This window comes from Bactrocera oleae, chromosome 5 (assembly GCF_042242935.1).
Source record: "Bactrocera oleae isolate idBacOlea1 chromosome 5, idBacOlea1, whole genome shotgun sequence".
NCBI classification, from domain to species: domain Eukaryota; kingdom Metazoa; phylum Arthropoda; class Insecta; order Diptera; family Tephritidae; genus Bactrocera; species Bactrocera oleae.
This window is the reverse complement of record NC_091539.1, coordinates 41,856,830-41,875,863: the sequence shown is the minus strand read 5'-3', so window position 1 is coordinate 41,875,863 and position 19,034 is coordinate 41,856,830. Positions and strand designations below refer to the sequence as shown.

General features: G+C 34.0%; 1 protein-coding gene across 2 annotated transcripts in view; it reads right to left on the bottom strand.

The window, feature by feature from the left end:
• The window catches only part of Cda4 (chitin deacetylase Cda4), a 135,520-nt gene that overhangs the window by 81,952 nt on the left and 34,534 nt on the right, over positions 1-19,034 (bottom strand). Inside the window, exon 1 of one of the 2 annotated variants that reach the window (XM_070110450.1) lies at positions 7,969-8,269. The exons of the other annotated variant lie outside the window; for it this stretch is intronic. Within the exon in view, the coding sequence (XP_069966551.1) occupies positions 7,969-8,038 (70 nt within the window). The 5' untranslated portion in view covers positions 8,039-8,269. Of the gene's footprint in view, positions 1-7,968; positions 8,270-19,034 lie in introns of those variants that run through there. 2 annotated transcript variants of the gene reach the window in all.

Below are 19,034 nucleotides of genomic sequence, written 5' to 3'. Positions count from 1 at the left end.
AATATTCGCAATAAATACAAAGGAGTGTAAATAATATTGTTCGTGTAATAAAGGGAATATCCCAACTAAAGGTTCGATTGCATAACGCTCGGCAGTCATCGACGTAAAATATCAAAGTTAAATTCACATGCACACACAAACAAACTGCACTTTATTGAAGCCTGATACTCATATTCATTGGAAATTGCATAAAATTTGTGCAACATTCATTGTGCAATCGCTAGTATGTTCGCCGAAATTGCGGAGGAGTTCACTGGGTATACTAAATACAGGGTGTCAATTATGCAACGGTTGTACATATATACATTTTGCCTTTATAGTGGAGAATTGCATTCAAGGCAAACGCAAAATGGAGTTGAATGTGGATGAAGGTAAAAAATGAAGAAGAAGAGTGCAAAGAAGGAATTGCACTGAACACCTTTCTTGCACTGCCCTTTATGCCACAAGGCGTGTGAGAAATTACTTTTATCGGTAAGTAAGTGAAAATAAGTGAGACAAATAGGCACAGGCACTGCAACAATGGCCAAGTAGATAGTGTAAGAAAATAAATTTTATGCGAAGTCTTTCTTACTCTCAATTTTATGTATTTTAAGCATGTTCTTTAACTTACAAAAAGGGAGCATACCATAAAACCTTTGATATCACTTACAAACAGCCGGAATATTTTGCGCAAGAAAACCACATTTTTACTGCATACTTTTGTGCGCCGCAGATATAGCAATATTTACGCTGCCGGACTTTTTGTAGCTTTAAGAGAGATACTAAAAGTGGCAAGCAAATTTGGTATGCTCGTTTTTTAATTTGCTCTGACTAAATCACATTCACAATAACTTCTTTCTATTGACATTTCCGTTTAGTTAGTTCACAATAGTTTATATACAATATTAAAAATATTTTTTATAGGGATCCAGCTAAATATAGCGCAGCACTGAATAATATTTAGCTTGTCATATGGCAGCGATATTAATTTATATAAAAAAGTCAGATTTTATGAGTTTGGTTCTATATAAGAGCAGGAAAAGGGAGAAAACTACAAAAATATAGACATTCTAAATAAGATAAATTACATATACAACTTCTGCAAGATTTGCATATTATTCAGAAAACAGTTTTTAAAAATTATTACGAGGAACGAAGAAAGGAGCTAAGCTATACACTTTTATTAACATCCATACCCAACTGTGGGTCTAACACATAGGTCTGTGAAAAGTACAGAACTGAGTTTGCACTAAAATCATATATGAAAAAATTTACAAGTTGTGTTTATGCTCTTAAAAACTGAAGAGCATTGCTCTACAATAGGAGGAAGCTATAAACAAATTCTTGGTCCTTTGTAGAAATTTTTTAAGTTCTAGTTTATCTGTAGTTTTCCAGACTTGGCTTTACAACATTCCGTTTAGTTATAAAAAATAATATTCCAGCTAAAAGCTAACTTCTAAAGCTCCACGAAAGTCAGAAAAAATCAATAAAGAGCCCACAAAATACTTCCTGTGAAGATATAATACATACTGTGTTCAGTTTTTTTGATGATATTCTTTAACCTTTTTTTTTATATTCTAACCTTTTTCTGGAATCTAAAAAGTGTTTATTTAGACATGTGGTTTTCAAGAAGAAGCGAAAATTGTGATGGCCATCTTTTATGGCCATTTTACCGAACGTGCGACACGCTTGATAGTCGTTCGGTTTCAATTCTTGCACGAGTTAGATTTGGTAAGCCCGCAAACCAAGACCTTTCCGCAAAATCTTGCAAAAAGTGAATAAACACAGACTACATAGAACTTTTTGCTCAGCAAAAGCCTCTTTATACAAAATTAGTCTCGCATTAAACTGTGTGAATACACTTTATTCGGGTTGAGAAGAACTTTTTATGAAAACGCTATATGATTCTTTTATAATTTATAATTCCTTACCTATTTAGTCTTTTGTTGATCGATGCTATCTTAAATGACGTCACATACTTGTAGGTTGCTAATTTAACGTATTACTCGTATTGGCACATTTTCATGCTATAATACGAACTCGATTAATTTGCACCAAGCTGGGCAGGGTCTATTAAAAATAAGTGACTTCAAATACAGTATTGCAATACGAGGAAATAAAAAATAAAGCATTTGCAAAAGAAAGAAGTTTATACTTTTCAAAACACTAATAACCAACATGATAGTCCAAATATTTCGTTGCAAGCTGGGATGTTGCCAGTCGGGTTAAAAGTCTTCAATGAAAGTTTAACCGCGTTGCGCATGCTTCTGGTACTCGCTTACAATAAAACGAGTCTAGTGATAATCAAAATGCAAATTTAGTAACGGTATCATCTAACTTTGCAACTCACACTGCAAGATTTAAACACATAAAATTTATATTGACAGTTGTACAATAGCGGCAATCAAAAAAAATATGTATGTCAACGCATAACTGAAGCTTGGAGAGCCGAATATTCAAATGAAAGACCCGTGCGCTTATAGCGATATGTAAGGCAGTGGGCAGTAACAGCGGCAAAGCCAAAAGCGAAACACCAATAACTTTTACATAATCATTAAGTATAAAGAAGAAGTATAGAAATACGCGAAGCTGCGAAGAGATAAAGGCTAGACGCAGCGGGCCACAAAGAAAGTGGAAGCTGTGTGACTAGAAATCCGAAATAAACTACAACCGAATTGGGCACGCCAGCTGACAGATGAAGCAAACTTGTTGTGAACGAAAGCAAAAGTTGTTGATATAAAAAATCGAAAAATTAAATGAAAAACAAGAAATTGGAGAGCGCATGCGCAAACGAGCCACTTGATGTTGCCATTGGCAGCTTTGGCAGTGAATGAGTGCGACAGCGCGACAAGCAGGCTAATCGATACACAGTTGCAAGTATTTTATGCATATATGTACATATATGCATAATCTATACATATGTATGTTGATCTCTATGTATATGTATGTTTCTTTTATGTGTATCAAAAAAAAAAATATATATATATATGCATATAAATAACAATATATATCTCGTGTTTGGCTGACTATCACTGGCTGTAAGCTCGCATTTGGCCACGAACTTTTTTCTTTTACACTCAAAGGCCCGCGCTCTTGCCTTCGGCCAGTCCTAAAATAACGCGCACGCCAGACAAATATGCGTTCGATAAATAGTATTAGTGGTAAGCGCATTACATAAACGGAAGCATAAGAAAAATGTAAAAAAAATGTTGTTGTTGTTGTAGTGGCTAATACTTTCTTTTGGCTGCCAAAACACATATAGACACGCTCGCACACGCTCGGTGTCCACGGCTAAAGCATAAATAATTTTTATTGCTTTATTATCGCTTCACTTTTCAGCGGCGCTACGATTTATCGACTGTTAGTCGGTGACGTTGCATGATTTGTTGCATGGCAATATTTTATTTGCACACACTGTTTGGCGTTCGTTTGCATTTTGTGCCGCATTTGCATGTGGCAGCCGTGCTATTGACCATGGCCGAACGTGCAAAAACTGCTAAAACCAATTTTACATCATTTTAAGCCATGCCAAAGTTAATTAATTTATTTAAAAAAATTTAAAAATATATAATTTTTTTTTTTTGATTTTTTAAGCGCTCATTAAGCACCCGTTATTGTGACATTCGCTGCTATTTATAACTAAAAGCATTTTATTTTCTTTTTCTTCACTCCCGCCCGCCTAGCAGCTGCAAGCGCTAATCACTCTGACAAGTTTGCCATCATAATTAACCGCATGTCGCTTAAGCGTGTGTCGCTTTTTAGACGCAAACTTTGCATAATTAACCGGTTCTATATATTTACCAGTTTTTACTTCTTTTGTTTTTTGTTGTCTTTGTTGTTGTCATTCGATTGGCATTCAGTTTCGTTTTCAGCTCATCTGCAATAATATTTTTCCATTTCAAAGCCATTATTGCTACTCTTGCTGTCGTTGTTGTTGTCTAATTTGCATTACAGCCATGGCGAGCGTGTTCTTTAGGCATTTTGCATTATTCAATACATGTCTGTTAGCATCCGCATCTGTTCCAGAGAAATCATTCGAAAAGACTTGCGTAAATTCATACATATATGTGGTGGATTTTCTTTGTAAAATTATCGCATAAACGTTTCGAGGTTTTTTTTGTTCCTTGTAAAACTTGTTTTGCCATAACCATTTGACATTCAGAAATAAAGTTGCTCTGCGCCATGTTGTGGCTAGTATTTTTATAACGGCTGCTGAAATTGAAGAATTTTGCAATCTCAACAAATTGCTGATATATTCTTTATTGAATGCGGCCTTTAGTACTTGAGGTTATGCTAAATAGACTTAACATTTTTACGGTTATATTACTATTTTATTATAATAAGAAATTAATTTTTAAAATTTTTTGAGGTTAAAAGGACGCTGAAATTCGACAGATTAACCCACGTAGAGTTATCCGCAATATTCTAGTATCGGCATATTATTAAAGTATAAAATTTTTTAAATGCAACAGGGTTCTGAAAACGTAACATATTCCCGAAGAATTTACAAGCAGTTCAGTTAGCTCTACAATCAATATGTCTTACGTACATAGCTTTCAAATTATTATTTTTCATCGTTAAACTCTTAAGTTTATAGAACGTTTCACTGACATCGAAAAACGAAGTAATGAAGGAACCATAAACAATGACGAACAATGAGCAGTCTTTAGGAGCGTTTGAGAGAAAAGTTCTTCGAAGGATTTTTGGCCCTCCCCAACACGTGGAAAAAGGTAAGTATTGGATTTGATGGAATGATAAGCTGTTTGAGCTCATTGGCGGCTGCGCTGTCTTGGTCATGTTGCCCGAATGAAAGAAAGCACTCCTTGTCTCAAACAGTATGATTATCTGTTAATGAGTCTAAGTATTTCCTGAAGATGGCAGAAGATCAAAGCATCCGGATTCAGAAATCCAAACGCAGGTATTCACACAATTTTTTTCCTTAATTTTCTTGGGTAAAAACCACTGCAAAAAACTTGTTTTGAGTAATGTAAGTTGAGGTACCCTGTATTATTCTAAAAGTAGCGAACTATTGCTAAGCATCTGCGCATTTGTTGTTTGTAGCTTGTTTAGTTAAAGCCTCCAGTCTAAGAAGTTAAGCAATAAGAATACTCCACAATTATGTTAAACTTATAATTATATATAAGGCAAGAATATAAATGGCGACATTGACACTGAAACTGTTGCAATTGATATTGGCCAGCCATTTGATATTCAATTCAAGGAAATGACCTTGCCACAGTTTTTCTATGACTCCAACATGTTGTAAGCCTGATATATAGGCGACACTAAACTACTCAAGTAAATGCTTTTAACGGGTTAAACGGAGTAGGAAGTCAATACAGAGCATATTTTGTATTAAAGTTATATGTTATTAACTGAGCAAGGACGTCGAGTTAGTCAGATGTAAGTACCTAAACGCTCAGCTGCCAGCTATACAGTTACATTAACCCTACTTTGCATCAAGGAAATGTTAAGTGAGCAATAGTCATAATGTAGACATTAACCATAGGCCACAAAAAAAAACAAATAAATATCATGCAATAGAAAAAATTCAGCGATATACATATGAGACGTGAAGTACAATGCGGATGTATGTATCCATGTACATAGCCATTAACAAAAGTGGAGCCAAGCTTTCAGCTAATAATAGTTCGATATTTGCGCCCGAATTTAACATTGATAAGAGAAAGAGTCGATAAAATCGAATATATAAGAGCGATAGTGCGAGCCTGAGTGTGTAACTCTCCGTGCACAAGTATTACCTAATTTCACTGAGATCCGTCAAGCTGACAAATGATATATGGAAAATAAAAGAGGCAGAGAAAAATGCAAAAAGTAAAGATAAGCTGACGACAAATGAAGAAATAACACAAAGAAAATCAAGAAATACCAGTCATACCACACCAACAACAAAGTGGCTGCAACAAAGAGTTCACGTCCATGCACTAATACTCCGCGCTACCCTGACAAACGGTTAAGAGGCTGGTGTTAGTTTGAAAGTCGCCTCATTTTTTACTTATTACAAGAAAATATATACAATAATAATAATAATAAACAAAAAATAATCACAAAAAAAGAAAATAAGAAAATAAATGTATAAATAACATAAAAATAGTACAAGCATTAGAAAAAAGCTGCCGACCGTCGGTGTTAAGCAAATCGAAACAAAACAAAAAGTAAGGAAATCTATGGAAAAAACGCAACGTAGACAAATTGTTGCATTCCTCATACGCGGAACTCGTTCAATACGTCATGCAGTTACGGTATTGTACCATATGAAGTTTACTATATAAACCGCTGATATTAATTAATTATATTAACAAAATTTCCCTAAATTGAACATAATTAATTCTAACTAAGTCGATTTAATTAACTAATTTTGTTTAAATTAATTGAAATTACGTTAATTTATTAATTTTGAATTTAACTAAATTTGCCTTATTTTTCATTAAAATAAAGAAAACTCTATTTAACAATTTTTTTTTTTTTCATAAAAACAAATAGCACTTTATTTACAAACAATTAACTTAATTAAATTTAGTTTCAATTTCATAATAAATTATTAAAACTTTTCTGATTTTGACTTATTTTAATTTCAAATTCGTCACATTGATTTAATTAAATGCTTTTTAATTTATATTAATTGTATTTTATTTATGTAATTTTTTTTTAAATAAATATGTTTTGTTTTCTTTGTATTCGATTAACTTAACTTCATTAAATTTAGTTCGTTGTTGGCTTTGGTTTAAGTTTTTTTTTATTCAACATAATTTTTTCCCGTTATTTAATTTTCTGTGGTAATAAATTTTTTTTTGTAATAATTAATTTTAAATTTAGTACAATTTTGTGGTTTGAATAAGGATAATATTATAAATTAAATATAAATTAATTTAAATAATTAAGTTGATACTGGCTTCTATTAAATTACTTAATTTCTTCTTAAATTGTAAAAATGTTATTTTCATTGAATTAAATTAAATCAAAGTTAATTTTGAAAATTTTTAGCTCAACTGAAGTTGAGAATTTTAATTTTTAATTAATTTACTTTAATCTTTTTTATTTAATTTAACTTAATTTAATTTGATTTAATATATTTCAGTATTACTAACTTTCGTTTGAAATTAGAAGTGTGACCCAAATCAACTTTAGTTTAAGTTTAATTTAAATGTGATATCAATAAATTAAATATAATATAAAATACGTACAGAACACGATGCTTGCTCAATTTCAGGTAGATTATAGTTTAAAGTTATAATTATTTTGTTGTAATTTAAAATTGAATTAACTTTAATTTTATTGGGTTTAGTTCGTTTTTAATTAAGTTTTCATTCATTATAAATTTTTTTATTCCAATTTATTTTAATTAATATAATTAATTTGGTTCCACATTATCTTTTAACAATTTTAAATTTTAATTGGTTTAAAGAGTTTACTTAAGATAATTAATAAGTAAGATGTAATTTAGCATAATTTTTAGATTTAAATTTTCATAATTCATTATTGTATCTCTTGGAGTAAATTATTTAAAATTTATTTTAGCATTTAATTTGTTTTTTTTTTGGTTTGATGTTATTGAAATTTGATTTATTTTTATTTAGTTTTTATTAGTTTTTGATATTTTTAAATTCATTTATTTGTATTTTGCAATTGGCTTGATTTCATTATTTTTTATCTAATCTTATTGTTTTATGACTTTTAATTTATTTTATTTTTTTTAATAATTTAATTTTTTTTATTTTGTAATTTTTTTTCATACTTATAATTTAATATTATATAATATTTTTTTTTATATTATTATATTTATTTTATTTACTTTTATTTATTTAATTTAATTTTTTTTCTATTTATTTCAATTTGTTTTAAATTTATTTTATTTATTTCTATTTTTTTATTTCTTTTATTTAAAATTGTTTATTTTTTTAAATATCTTTCCCATATATTACTTTATCTGTATATATGGTATATGTGTTTAACAGTTATTCAACTTACCAGCTGCGACGAAAGAAAGTGCCAACAAAGCACTTAACGCCAGAGCTAAGTCCATCGTGTGCTTATGCATTTTATTTTCAAACAGAAGAAAAAATCGATATCTATTCGAAGATATTTCTTTTGTTAATGTATTCTAACAGCCGCTTAAATGCGATTGATATGTGATTAACACCAAATTAATTCAACTATTAGGTCCTCTCTCTCTCTCTTCTTCCTCTTGATCCACGCACTGACAGCCACTACCGTTATCACAACGACGATACTCCCCGAACGAATGTAGACCGTCAACTGAACGTCTTTGTCTTCGTAGAAATTGCAAGAAGCAAGTGAAGAAATTCCCTGGTGAAGCTTTCGAAAAGCTCGAGCACCGCCTATTTCCACTCAATTCACTTTCAATCCACAACTATAACTTAACGTGGTCCAAAAGCCGCCGGCGAGCAGTTTAGCCAGTTTTTTGGTTTGCTGTATGAGTTGAGCACTCGAGTCAGGTCGTTTGAACATGCCGGTACGTTTGAGTGAGGCGCGCATGCGCTTTACTTTGTGCTTATTGCAAGCGCTTCTTTGCGGCGCCGCCGTAAGTCAAAAGAGTTTTATTGGATCTGTCGCGTGTAACTTTTATTGTTTTATTATTCTTTTCTATTATACATCTTTTCTTTGGCCCGACGTGACTTTTTGTTTGCCCTTCCTGCATTCGTTTGGCATTTCTGCTGGGTGTGTATAAGTTATGAATATGATAATAAGGCACTTTAAAGCCACCGGGCGGCGAGTTACTAGTCAATTGTCGAGGCACAACAGGTTGGGTGTGTGAACAAATAGTTTTTGGTTAAATAACTATGATAAATAAAAATAAGAGTCTTCGTATCTTCATAAGCTTTGCCTGAATTATAAGAAAATATTTCATACAATTTGAAATGCATATCACATATACAATTTGTCATCGTGGCTTTGGGTAAATTTAAGTGCTATGACACTTAAGTTTAAAAAAAATTCAATGATATAATAGACAGGAATAGAAATATTGCTTAACTGTATTCAAGAAGTTATAAAAAGTTGAAAAGTTACAAAAAGTTGGGTCTTCACATTCTAACTCTCTAATGTTGGGCCTATAAAAATTCATATCGATTAACATAAATCAATATTCCACATTCAGACTTTTGATATAATTTTTCATGTGATCAGACTAGTTTATCCTTACAGAAGAATTTTTTAAAGGTAGTGTAAAATCAGTCTTTACGCCCAAACTCTTTTTGTATCAAAAAACTGTTTTCCTTTTAGATTCGACACAATTTATAAAAGCACCTATCTACTTAACTGACGACACTCGAATTTATTCTTGCGAATACGAAACCAATCGATACTGTTTTGGTGTTCCCAGATTTTAATACATCAAATAATAATAACAAAAGTAGTTCTCTAATGCTATATATCAGGACAAATCGTAGCTTGTTTTCAAGAACTAAAGGTCACGTGGTTAAAATATCTCGAAAAGTTAAAATGTTAACTTTTCCGTGCAAGATGATTGCTACTTGGAAGAAACGGCAGGAAAAGGCAACGCATTTCTCAAAAGGACATTCTGAGTTCTTCCGCGCCATTGCTGTACTGATTTAGTCCATGTATTTAATATACAGACTCAAAATTTATTTATATCCATCTAAATAAACTATTTTGAAAATTGTACCGAACTCTTGGAAAATAGTTCGTACAATAATTTTGCCATTTTCAACCGATAAAATATTGTCCCCACGTGAGTTTGATCCATGTTCTCTTGTAAAAAAATGTGAAAGCGAGGAGATAGTTATTCAACTGAATTCAATACTTATAAAGGGTGTTTTTTACATTTTGTTCTCAAGATGCATATAATGTGATGTTCTGATTCGGAATTCTGCATTATTATAAAGATAAGGGTTCGCCATTATATTTGAGCAAGTGACGACCGCGGCGGGTTCGAATTTCAACTGAGCGGCTCAATTTACAACCACAGTGACGAATATTCTCTTCCAAGACGTCATCGGGTTCCTCTGCGATGACAAGCCACTTCCCATAACCCCACAAAAATAGTCTGGCGGTGTTAAATCCTACGATCGGACGGCGTGGCCTCCAAGCCACAGACTAACGACGCGAGATAATGCGCACACCAAAAGGTTCCTTCAATAAATTTATTGTTTCGTTGGCTATAAGGCATGTTGCATGAAAAAGTCATTAATCATGGTTCTCTGCCCATTGAGCCTACCAAATAGTGACTTTTCAACGACGAACCGAACCATTTATTTGGTAATGTTGTTCCGGAGTAAGTCTATTCATTATGAAATAGCAAAAACAGCTGACAAAAGGACCAAATTTGAAGGGAGTGGTGTCTAATTGAAAACCACACATCTTAAAAAAACACCCGTTATTACAAATATCACATATTCAAGCATCCTATTTTTAAATACTAGTTTGAGTGGTTCACAACCGATATGGAAATGCTTCTAGTCAGAAAGGTATATTTTTTTAGGAAACTAGTTATCGATTTAAGGCAGTTATCTGGCTTAAACGATAGAGCTTCTTTAAATATAATAAACCTTACTGAGAAGTTGCCCCTTCATCTGGACTAGAGCGTAAGTTAACCGCATTCACCGAATTTCAAATTTCATCTCCTCACTTGCATTTTTAACGGGTATTCTTGTGAGACTATATAGACCGGTAATTTTGTTTATACAAATGGAATTTAAATTAAAAATATTTTGCTTAAAATTTAGTCACCGTAAAGTTACTTTGAACGAAAACTTATAAATTCATTTCAATAAATACTTTCTTAACTTTTTAACTGGAAGCTGTCATAACAAAGTAATGATGTCGCTAGTAATGAGACAAATCCGTTTCGGAAGAACAAACATATGTACACTGGTTTTGTTAATAATTGAGAACTGAAGCCAACGTTACCACCAATGGGAAGCGCTTAAGGGGCACTCCTGGTATGACAATCAAAAAAGGCAATTTTTGGGTATTAAAATAACGTGATTCCGACAAAATCCTGAATGGATTACAATCAAATTTGGTACTTTGTCAAGTTATATTACAGATCATAGATTCAATTAGTTTTATTGTAATATTTTAGTTCGCGGCAGCTAAAATTTGTGAGAACTAAATATCCATACGGAATTTAGCCCACACAACGTATGACGACGCACCCTGTTAAATAAATACAACACTGCGAGTATACAAGTTCTCATATACAACAGCCACTTCTAGCAACATACGCCATCCTAAAGCAACATGTTGCGACACCACAGTTAAATCACGCCACGTAAACAACACAACAAGTATTGGGCTACAACGGGAAAACCACGCCACTTCTAGCAACACACGCCATCATAAAACAACATGTTGCGAACGGGCGAGCAAGCAACACACGGCTTGGCGGAAAGCAAGCAGGCCGATCATCAGGGAGTCAACACATGACTGTAACAGCGATCAAACGCACGACACTAGACTTAGCAGTGACTCGATCCTCTGGCTAGTTGTAGTGTCCTGAGTTGTGGACGCCGTTCATTTAGGGTGAGCTCGGTAGTGAGTCGATCCTCTGACCGACTCAACCCTTAACTTTCGGTCGCCAACACAGTCTCCTGTGGTCCGGTATTACTTTTTTCACGGCAAGAAACGAGCTGCGGTAGAATCGGGATCGAAGCCTACAACGTAAGTAGCAGCACATCGTCACCTAAGCCTACACGAGCGCCGGCAGAAACATCTCGGCGTCGTCGTCGTAGCACACACGAGTGTCAACTCACGCAGCGGTAGAATCGCCGTCGAAGCCATCATCACAACAGGACACAAAACGTAAGTCGTCCTAAGCCGCTTAGCACACCCAGAGCGCGGCAGAGTAGTATACGCTTTCGTATAAGAGTGCGAAGGCTGGAAGTCACGCGTGAAGTGGGTAGTGAGTCGATCCTCTGACCTGCTCCACGCTTGGCATCGCGACCGCTGCCACTGCCCTCCGTAATTCCGCGTGATAGTGACCCGCTAACGGGCCACGTAAACCGCTACTCTGTCATAGCGATATCATCGGGTGACGCTACTACAACGCGGAAGACACCATTTTGTGATTGTAAATTGAATAAAGTACGATTTGTAAAAAGAGCCCCACAGTTTACAAATTTATTGTAACGAACCCTGAACACAGCAAAAAGCTTCGTTACAAACTATATTAAAAACATATTTAAATGTGATATACTATATGTGATATAAACTCAATCGAAGAGGCTAAATTTAAGATATTGAGATGATGTGGAAAACATTATTATTAAGGTATACTCGAAAACATATTTTCAAGCAATTTTATAAATAAAGAACCCACACTGACTGACATAGTTGGTATAAGGTTTGTAAAAATAACAAAAATCATTTTATTTACATATGAAGTTAGGGTTAGTACTGACCCGATTTGATCTATTTTTAATTAAGGTTATTACTACATTTTTCTAATGGAAAAAATGCTCTCTGAGTTTCATTGAGGACCATTACCAAAATATGAGGAGTAAAGTCAACCGGATGTTTAAAAATCCTGATATTAGTTATATGGGTTATTGGGTAGTTTTTCACCCGATTTTATCCATTTTGGCGACACCCAGATGCACCATTCTTAGAAAAACACGCCCCCACAATTTCATTAAGATAACTCACAAAATAGCTGATACATAAATAAAAGTCAGCCGGAAGTTCTATTAGGTATATGGGTGCTAAGACACAATATTTTCAGAAAAGAATTCTCTTTGATATTTTCGAAAAAAAATTCGTAGTAGGATTTGGGCCCACAAAGTCCGTATCTGCGGGCTTGAATAGTTATGGACCGATTTTGACAATTTTTTTACTTAAGATGGCATATATTAAAGGCAACATTTTTGCAAAATTTTATATAAATATATACGTTAGTGCTTGATTTGTATAATAAAAAGTTAAAAATCAGTAGAATTTAAATTTGTTATTTATTTTAATCAGGATAACGTTACTTACCAAAGTTGGTTGAAATCGGTCAAGTAGATCCCGAGATATGAGTTTGTACCTAAAGGTGGGCGATGCCACGCCCATTGTCCAATTTTTTGTATTGGCTCCTATCAAGCTTATTGGTAAAATTTAAAGACTCTGAATTGTTTATTTATTGGGATATCGAAATTTTAGTAGTTTAAATCAAAACCGTTATATGAGGAGTTCGAAGGGTTACCTCTCTATTTCACCAAATTTCACACTGTCGGTAGGGGTGCAAAAAGTATTGTGTGAATTTGGTTACTATAGCTTTAGTGGTTAAGCAGATATGCACATTAAATCTAATAGAGGGCGTGGTGGGAAATACGCGTTTAAAGATCTTTTTATACTCTTTTATACTAAAATAAATGCACCTGTGAAGGATATTATAGCTTCGGTGCAGCCGAAGTTAGTGATTTTTTTCTTGTTTTTGGTGATAAATTGGGAGTATGGTCTAAGTCCAATCTAAATTATGCAGTACTAGCTTTCTACCAACATTTTTATTTACATTTTTTATTATCATACTCGTTTTTTAAACTATAGAAATGTTCCTAACAACCGTATATAAGGGAGACTGTCTAAATCAGATGCTCTTTCCTCTATTCATCTTATTGGCTCTTGGCTAGCGTTTTAAGTGAGTCCTAAAGGCACAGTCTGTATTTCTATGATCATATTTTCCACAAACTATCTTCCTTACTTGCTTACCCTTTGCTGGCATCAACAAAAGCGTTTAACTGTGAAACTTCATCCTTCTCAACCAAATCTAACTATCTAATTATACTAGTAGTAGATTAAGTAATAGTTATAGTGAAGGAGTACATGCCATAAATAACCGCGTAGTCAAACATATTTTAAGCTAAAAAAAATCCTTGTAAGTAATTAAGCTATCCTGTAGTTGAAAGTTTTAATTGCGTTTACAAAATTCAAAATTCCACGGTGTCGATGCATGCTTTGGTGTATAGAAACTTTAGTCTCGTAAACTAATGCTAAACATGGTGAGCACAGCAGTAAAACAGCGAAATGCATAACAAATTATGCCGCTACTTTTATATGCAGAGATTTTTTGATTAGAGCGCAGGTACTTAACAAAAAGCGGAGAAGGCAAATTCGTCAAATGCTAATGCTAGAATAACTTATTTGATTGTTCTTTTGACTACTTACTTCTAATTACAAATTTGTGTTCTCATGGATTCATGTTTTAATTGGAGATTGATATTTGAGCCCTAGTTTCCTTGAACATTGACTTGCCATCATTCTTAGGTCAACTGATAACTATCTCCAGAGCTCTGCGCTGAGTTATAGACGAGAGTTTATCTGGAGCCTAGAACTAAAACGTCAGTGATACTTATACAAGCAGGACTATATCTACTTCTATGGTACGATGATATTCGATTTTGGCTCTAGTTCAAAATGGGCTGTGTTCTCACGGCATCTACTCGACAGACCATGCTCACACCATGCTCTGAAGAACTTAATTTCTGAATTAACAGAACTTTTGTACAGCCATTTCACACAGGTACAACTTACTCTTATGCGACCAGAAAGAAAACAGAAACCCGCATCTGTCGCATCTGATGGGTGGGACTGAGGTGGTATTTTCTCATTTTGGTCAACTCTTAAACAAAATATTTTATGGGAACTCTATCAAAAATCTCTAATGGAGTGACACTAGACTTTCATATACGGGTTGTATTGGTTGTACAGGCGGTAGAAAATTGCTAAGAAAACTGAAGTGTCAGGAAAGAGCTTAGTTGTGTAACTCAAACTGCATAATACGAAGGTTATACCTACTTATGTAGAAATTTCATCTTTTAAGCAGAGCCGTAGAAGTCCTCGAACAATAGCATATGTTTGAAAGAGTATAATCCTACTCGTTAGACAACCCGAAGAACAGCCACTGAGTGTCCCTCTCATAACCCGGCAAGTGCATTTACACATATTGTATAATTAATTATAGATAAGTGGTTTACATGAATAATTCCAGTGCATATACAGTTACATACTCGGTACTACTTGGTTACCGTTATTTGCGCTTGATTCTAGAAGAAGACCAGGAGGGTGAGAGCTCATCTCGTCAGCTTTCTTGCGACTACAAGAAATTGGTGAATGTTTTTGCCAAGGGTTTGAAAAGGGGGCGCGCAGAGAGTGGAATATGGAAGTTGCGGTACACACACACACTCACGCGTAGATGTATATATGCATGTATATTTGCCTGTGAGTTCGCGTGCTTGTATGTAAATTTTTTTGTGCTGATTGTGATAATCTCTTTGTCAGTCAAATCGTTTAATTTTACAAACATTTTCTTACGTTGAGTCAGGGAGTGTGACTGTGAGTTGGTGTACATATATATATATATATGTATGTGTTTCTGTGTGACTGAGTCAGTATGTGTGTGAAAGGTCTTAATGTAAATAAAGGGAACTGGAGTGCTGGCACGAGCAGCGGCGGAATGTTGATCTCTTAATTTTAACACTGCTATGGAATATGCTAACACGAAAACACATACATACATATGGTACACACAAACATGAGTTCATTGCGAGTATAATACGGTCGGTATTTTGCATTTGGCAAATTGCATTCTGACTGTCGGAGCTGTGTTGATTGCGGGCAACACTTTGTGCAAAAGCAAAACCAGCAACGAATGAACAAAAAAATAATAATAAAGGAGACGAAAACAAAAACAACACCACAGTGACGGCAGCGACGGAGCGCGCTTAAAGCCATATGTTCGCCAGCATTCAAAGTTGGGGCACAAGCTACCAACACACACACACATACAGTCACGCACTTATACACATATATACGAACACAGCTGTACATGCATACATACGCACACACACACGTATATTGCAGCAAACATGCAGAATGTCATGTAAAAGTTTTAATCACCAAACCGAAAATGTTGGTGCCATACTTTTCACTAACAGCGACCTCGTCCAGGTCCGAGGTATTCGTGCGCGGCTTTTGTTGCGCTGACTATGCGGTGCGGTTGCGGTGCTGCAGCACACGCTTTCAAGCATGGCTGGCGCTGCTGCCCGGCGTTGTATAAAATTAATTTACTTATAAAATTTACATTTTGATTGGTTTCCAACAGCAAAAACCAAGTACACCCATAAAAAAGCACATAATTTAAATGCAAGTGTAAATAAGAACAAAAATGTCCATGTACTCGTACACTTTGGCTTTGGCTTAATATTAACTCGTATTAAATTCTGTTTTGTGGCTGTTTGGGAAATTGACGACAACTTTACAACTTTATCTTTGCGCATTGTTTTCTTGTTTTGCCTATGGTTTGCTTGGCGCAAAATGAATATTCATCACCGGCCGCAGCAGCGCAGCCATCCATCATGCAACCAAATATACACCAGCTTTTCACTTTCACCGCTTTTTTTTAGTTGTGCTGTTTTTCCACATTTTTATTTGCTTTTGTTTGTTCTGGTCCATTTTCTGATGTTTGCTGTATAAATTTGGAGCATTTACAGCTATGATATGTTGTTGCTTTTGTTTTTGTGCGCATATGCACAATGTGATTTAATTGGCTGACCTGTTCTAATTCAATTGTGGAACAGATATTTTGGGAAAGTTTATACAAAAAAAGTTGAAAAAAGATTAAAAATTAAGAAATATTTTCAAAACTTCCTGAATGCTATTCTAAACACTCTCTTTGTTGGTAACGAGTACGTTGATTGTTCAGCTCTATTCGTTGAGAAATTCAAATTTGAAGAATTTATGTTGCCGTTATTTCAATAAGCAAATTAGCTAGCTCTACAAATAACTAAACCCGATTCAGTAAACAAACATTTATACTCTTGCAACATACCAGGATCAAAGCTGGGGAAGTATCTTCCGGTGTTCGTATAACTTTATTTTAACAAGTAAATTCGGATTGTTCAATAAATTTATATGATATAGTGATCTGGTCTAAACAATTTGTTCGGAGAATACATTGTTGCCTTAAGCAATAACTTTAACAATTAACAATAATTTCCTTAGATAATGATCCGTTCCAAATTTCGTGGGGATATCGTCTAACGAATAAATTGTCTATACAATAACTTGATTCCGATTGTTCAGTTTGTATGGCAGCTCTTTGCTATAGTGTTCCAATATCGGCCGTTCCGACAAATGAGCAGCTTTTTGGTGAGAAACAGTCATATCCTTAATTTATGATCGATATCTCAAAAACTGAGGGACTAGTTCGCGTATATACAGAAAGACAGCTATATCAACTCAGCTCATCATGTTGATCATTTATGTATATATTTTATAGGGTCTCCGACGTTTTCTTCTGGGTTTTACAAACTTCGTAGCAAACTTAATATACTTGTACTTTGTTCAGGATATAAAAATGTTACGAAAGAATTCAACATTCATCATCCGACGAAATCGTGAATGAATTACAATCAAATTTATTATTTTATTAAGTTATATTATAGGTCATATATTCAATTAGGTTTATTTATATTTTACTTACCGTCAGTGAAAATTATACTAAAAGCATTCCCAAATAAGACATATCTGACATAAACTCAATCAAAGAGGCTAAATTTAGTAAAGAGTTTATTCAATGTCACAATTTCTCGAAATTATCGAGTCTTTAAACTTTTATCGCAATAATTCGGTTGTTACACGTGCTGTGTGGCTCGTAGCCCGGTCTTCTTGGGACCAAATGTTGTCAACATAAACTTCTTCCAATTGCTGCCATAAAAATTTGGTTATCACCGATCTATACCGCTCTCCATTGACAGTAACGATGTCATCAGTTTCATTTCTAAAGAAGTATGGACCGATGATTCAATCCGACCAAAAGCCACGAAAAGATAAATAATTTGTGGATTTTCTTCGCACCAGAATCGACAGTTTTGTTATTTACCGCAACACTCAAATGAAAGTGAGCCTCATCGGAGAAGATGATTTTCTTAAAAAAATCGTTATCGTTTTCAAGTTGTTCCAAGGCAAATTCAATAAATTCACGACGTTTAAGGTGGTCCAATGGCTTCAGTCCTTGAATTAGAACAATTTTATGCGGATGCAAGCCCAAATAATTTCTCAAAATCCGCCAGGTTGTGGTTTGAGACAGTCCTAATTCTAGAAAACGTCTTGGAATCGACAAATTACAGTCTAAGCAACACCTGCCTGAACGACAGCAATATTTTCATTACATGGAGCGTTCCGTTGCCTTATTGGCACTTGAACATTATGTAAGGAAAATGTAAGTTCGAAATTTTTTAACAATACGACGAATAGTGAGCACAGGTGGACGATTTTCACGATCATAAAAGGGCAAAAGTTGCAATTGGAGAACGATTACTTTGATAATAAATTTGAATCATTTGTAAACGTTGTTCTTGCGTATATCTTGCCATGATGAAATTGTAAACATTACAGAATACAATGAAAGAAAACTATAGATCATGACATATTAAAAATGGTCGAAACGACACTTAGAAATCATATCATTATCCTATTGGAAAACCCTTTATATTGAGTTGATGATGTCATTATATTATATTAGGGATATGAGATTTGAACCCAGGTCTAAAATAATTTCATTCATTTTGAGTGATTAACCATTAATTTAATTTTATAACTTGTAAGAAAATTTGTCCACTTAACTACATTAAAATAAACCGTTAAAGTCAGCTGGAAAGTAGGAAATCACTATTCAGGGTATATTAGTGGCAGAGAAAGGTCTGGGCTTATTGCATTAACCTTTGCCAGTGCTCAGTAATATTTGAGAACATATTTTCAGGCAATTTGTATAAAATAACTCACGCACAGGCTGATATATTCGGCATAAAGTTTGTTAGAATAAAATATATTGTAATAAAATCGATCCGAAAATATTTGGTTAATATATATACTAATACATATGGAAGTTAGGGTAATTCGTAGACCAATTTCACAAATTTTGGCATTAGATGATAGTATATCCAATATTATACGCTAAAGAAATTTGAAAATCTTATATTAGGTATATGGGAGGTCGGGTAGTATTTTACTGATTTTATCTATTTTTGGCAATTCCACAAATTGCGTAATAAGAGAAAATATGCTTTTTGCAT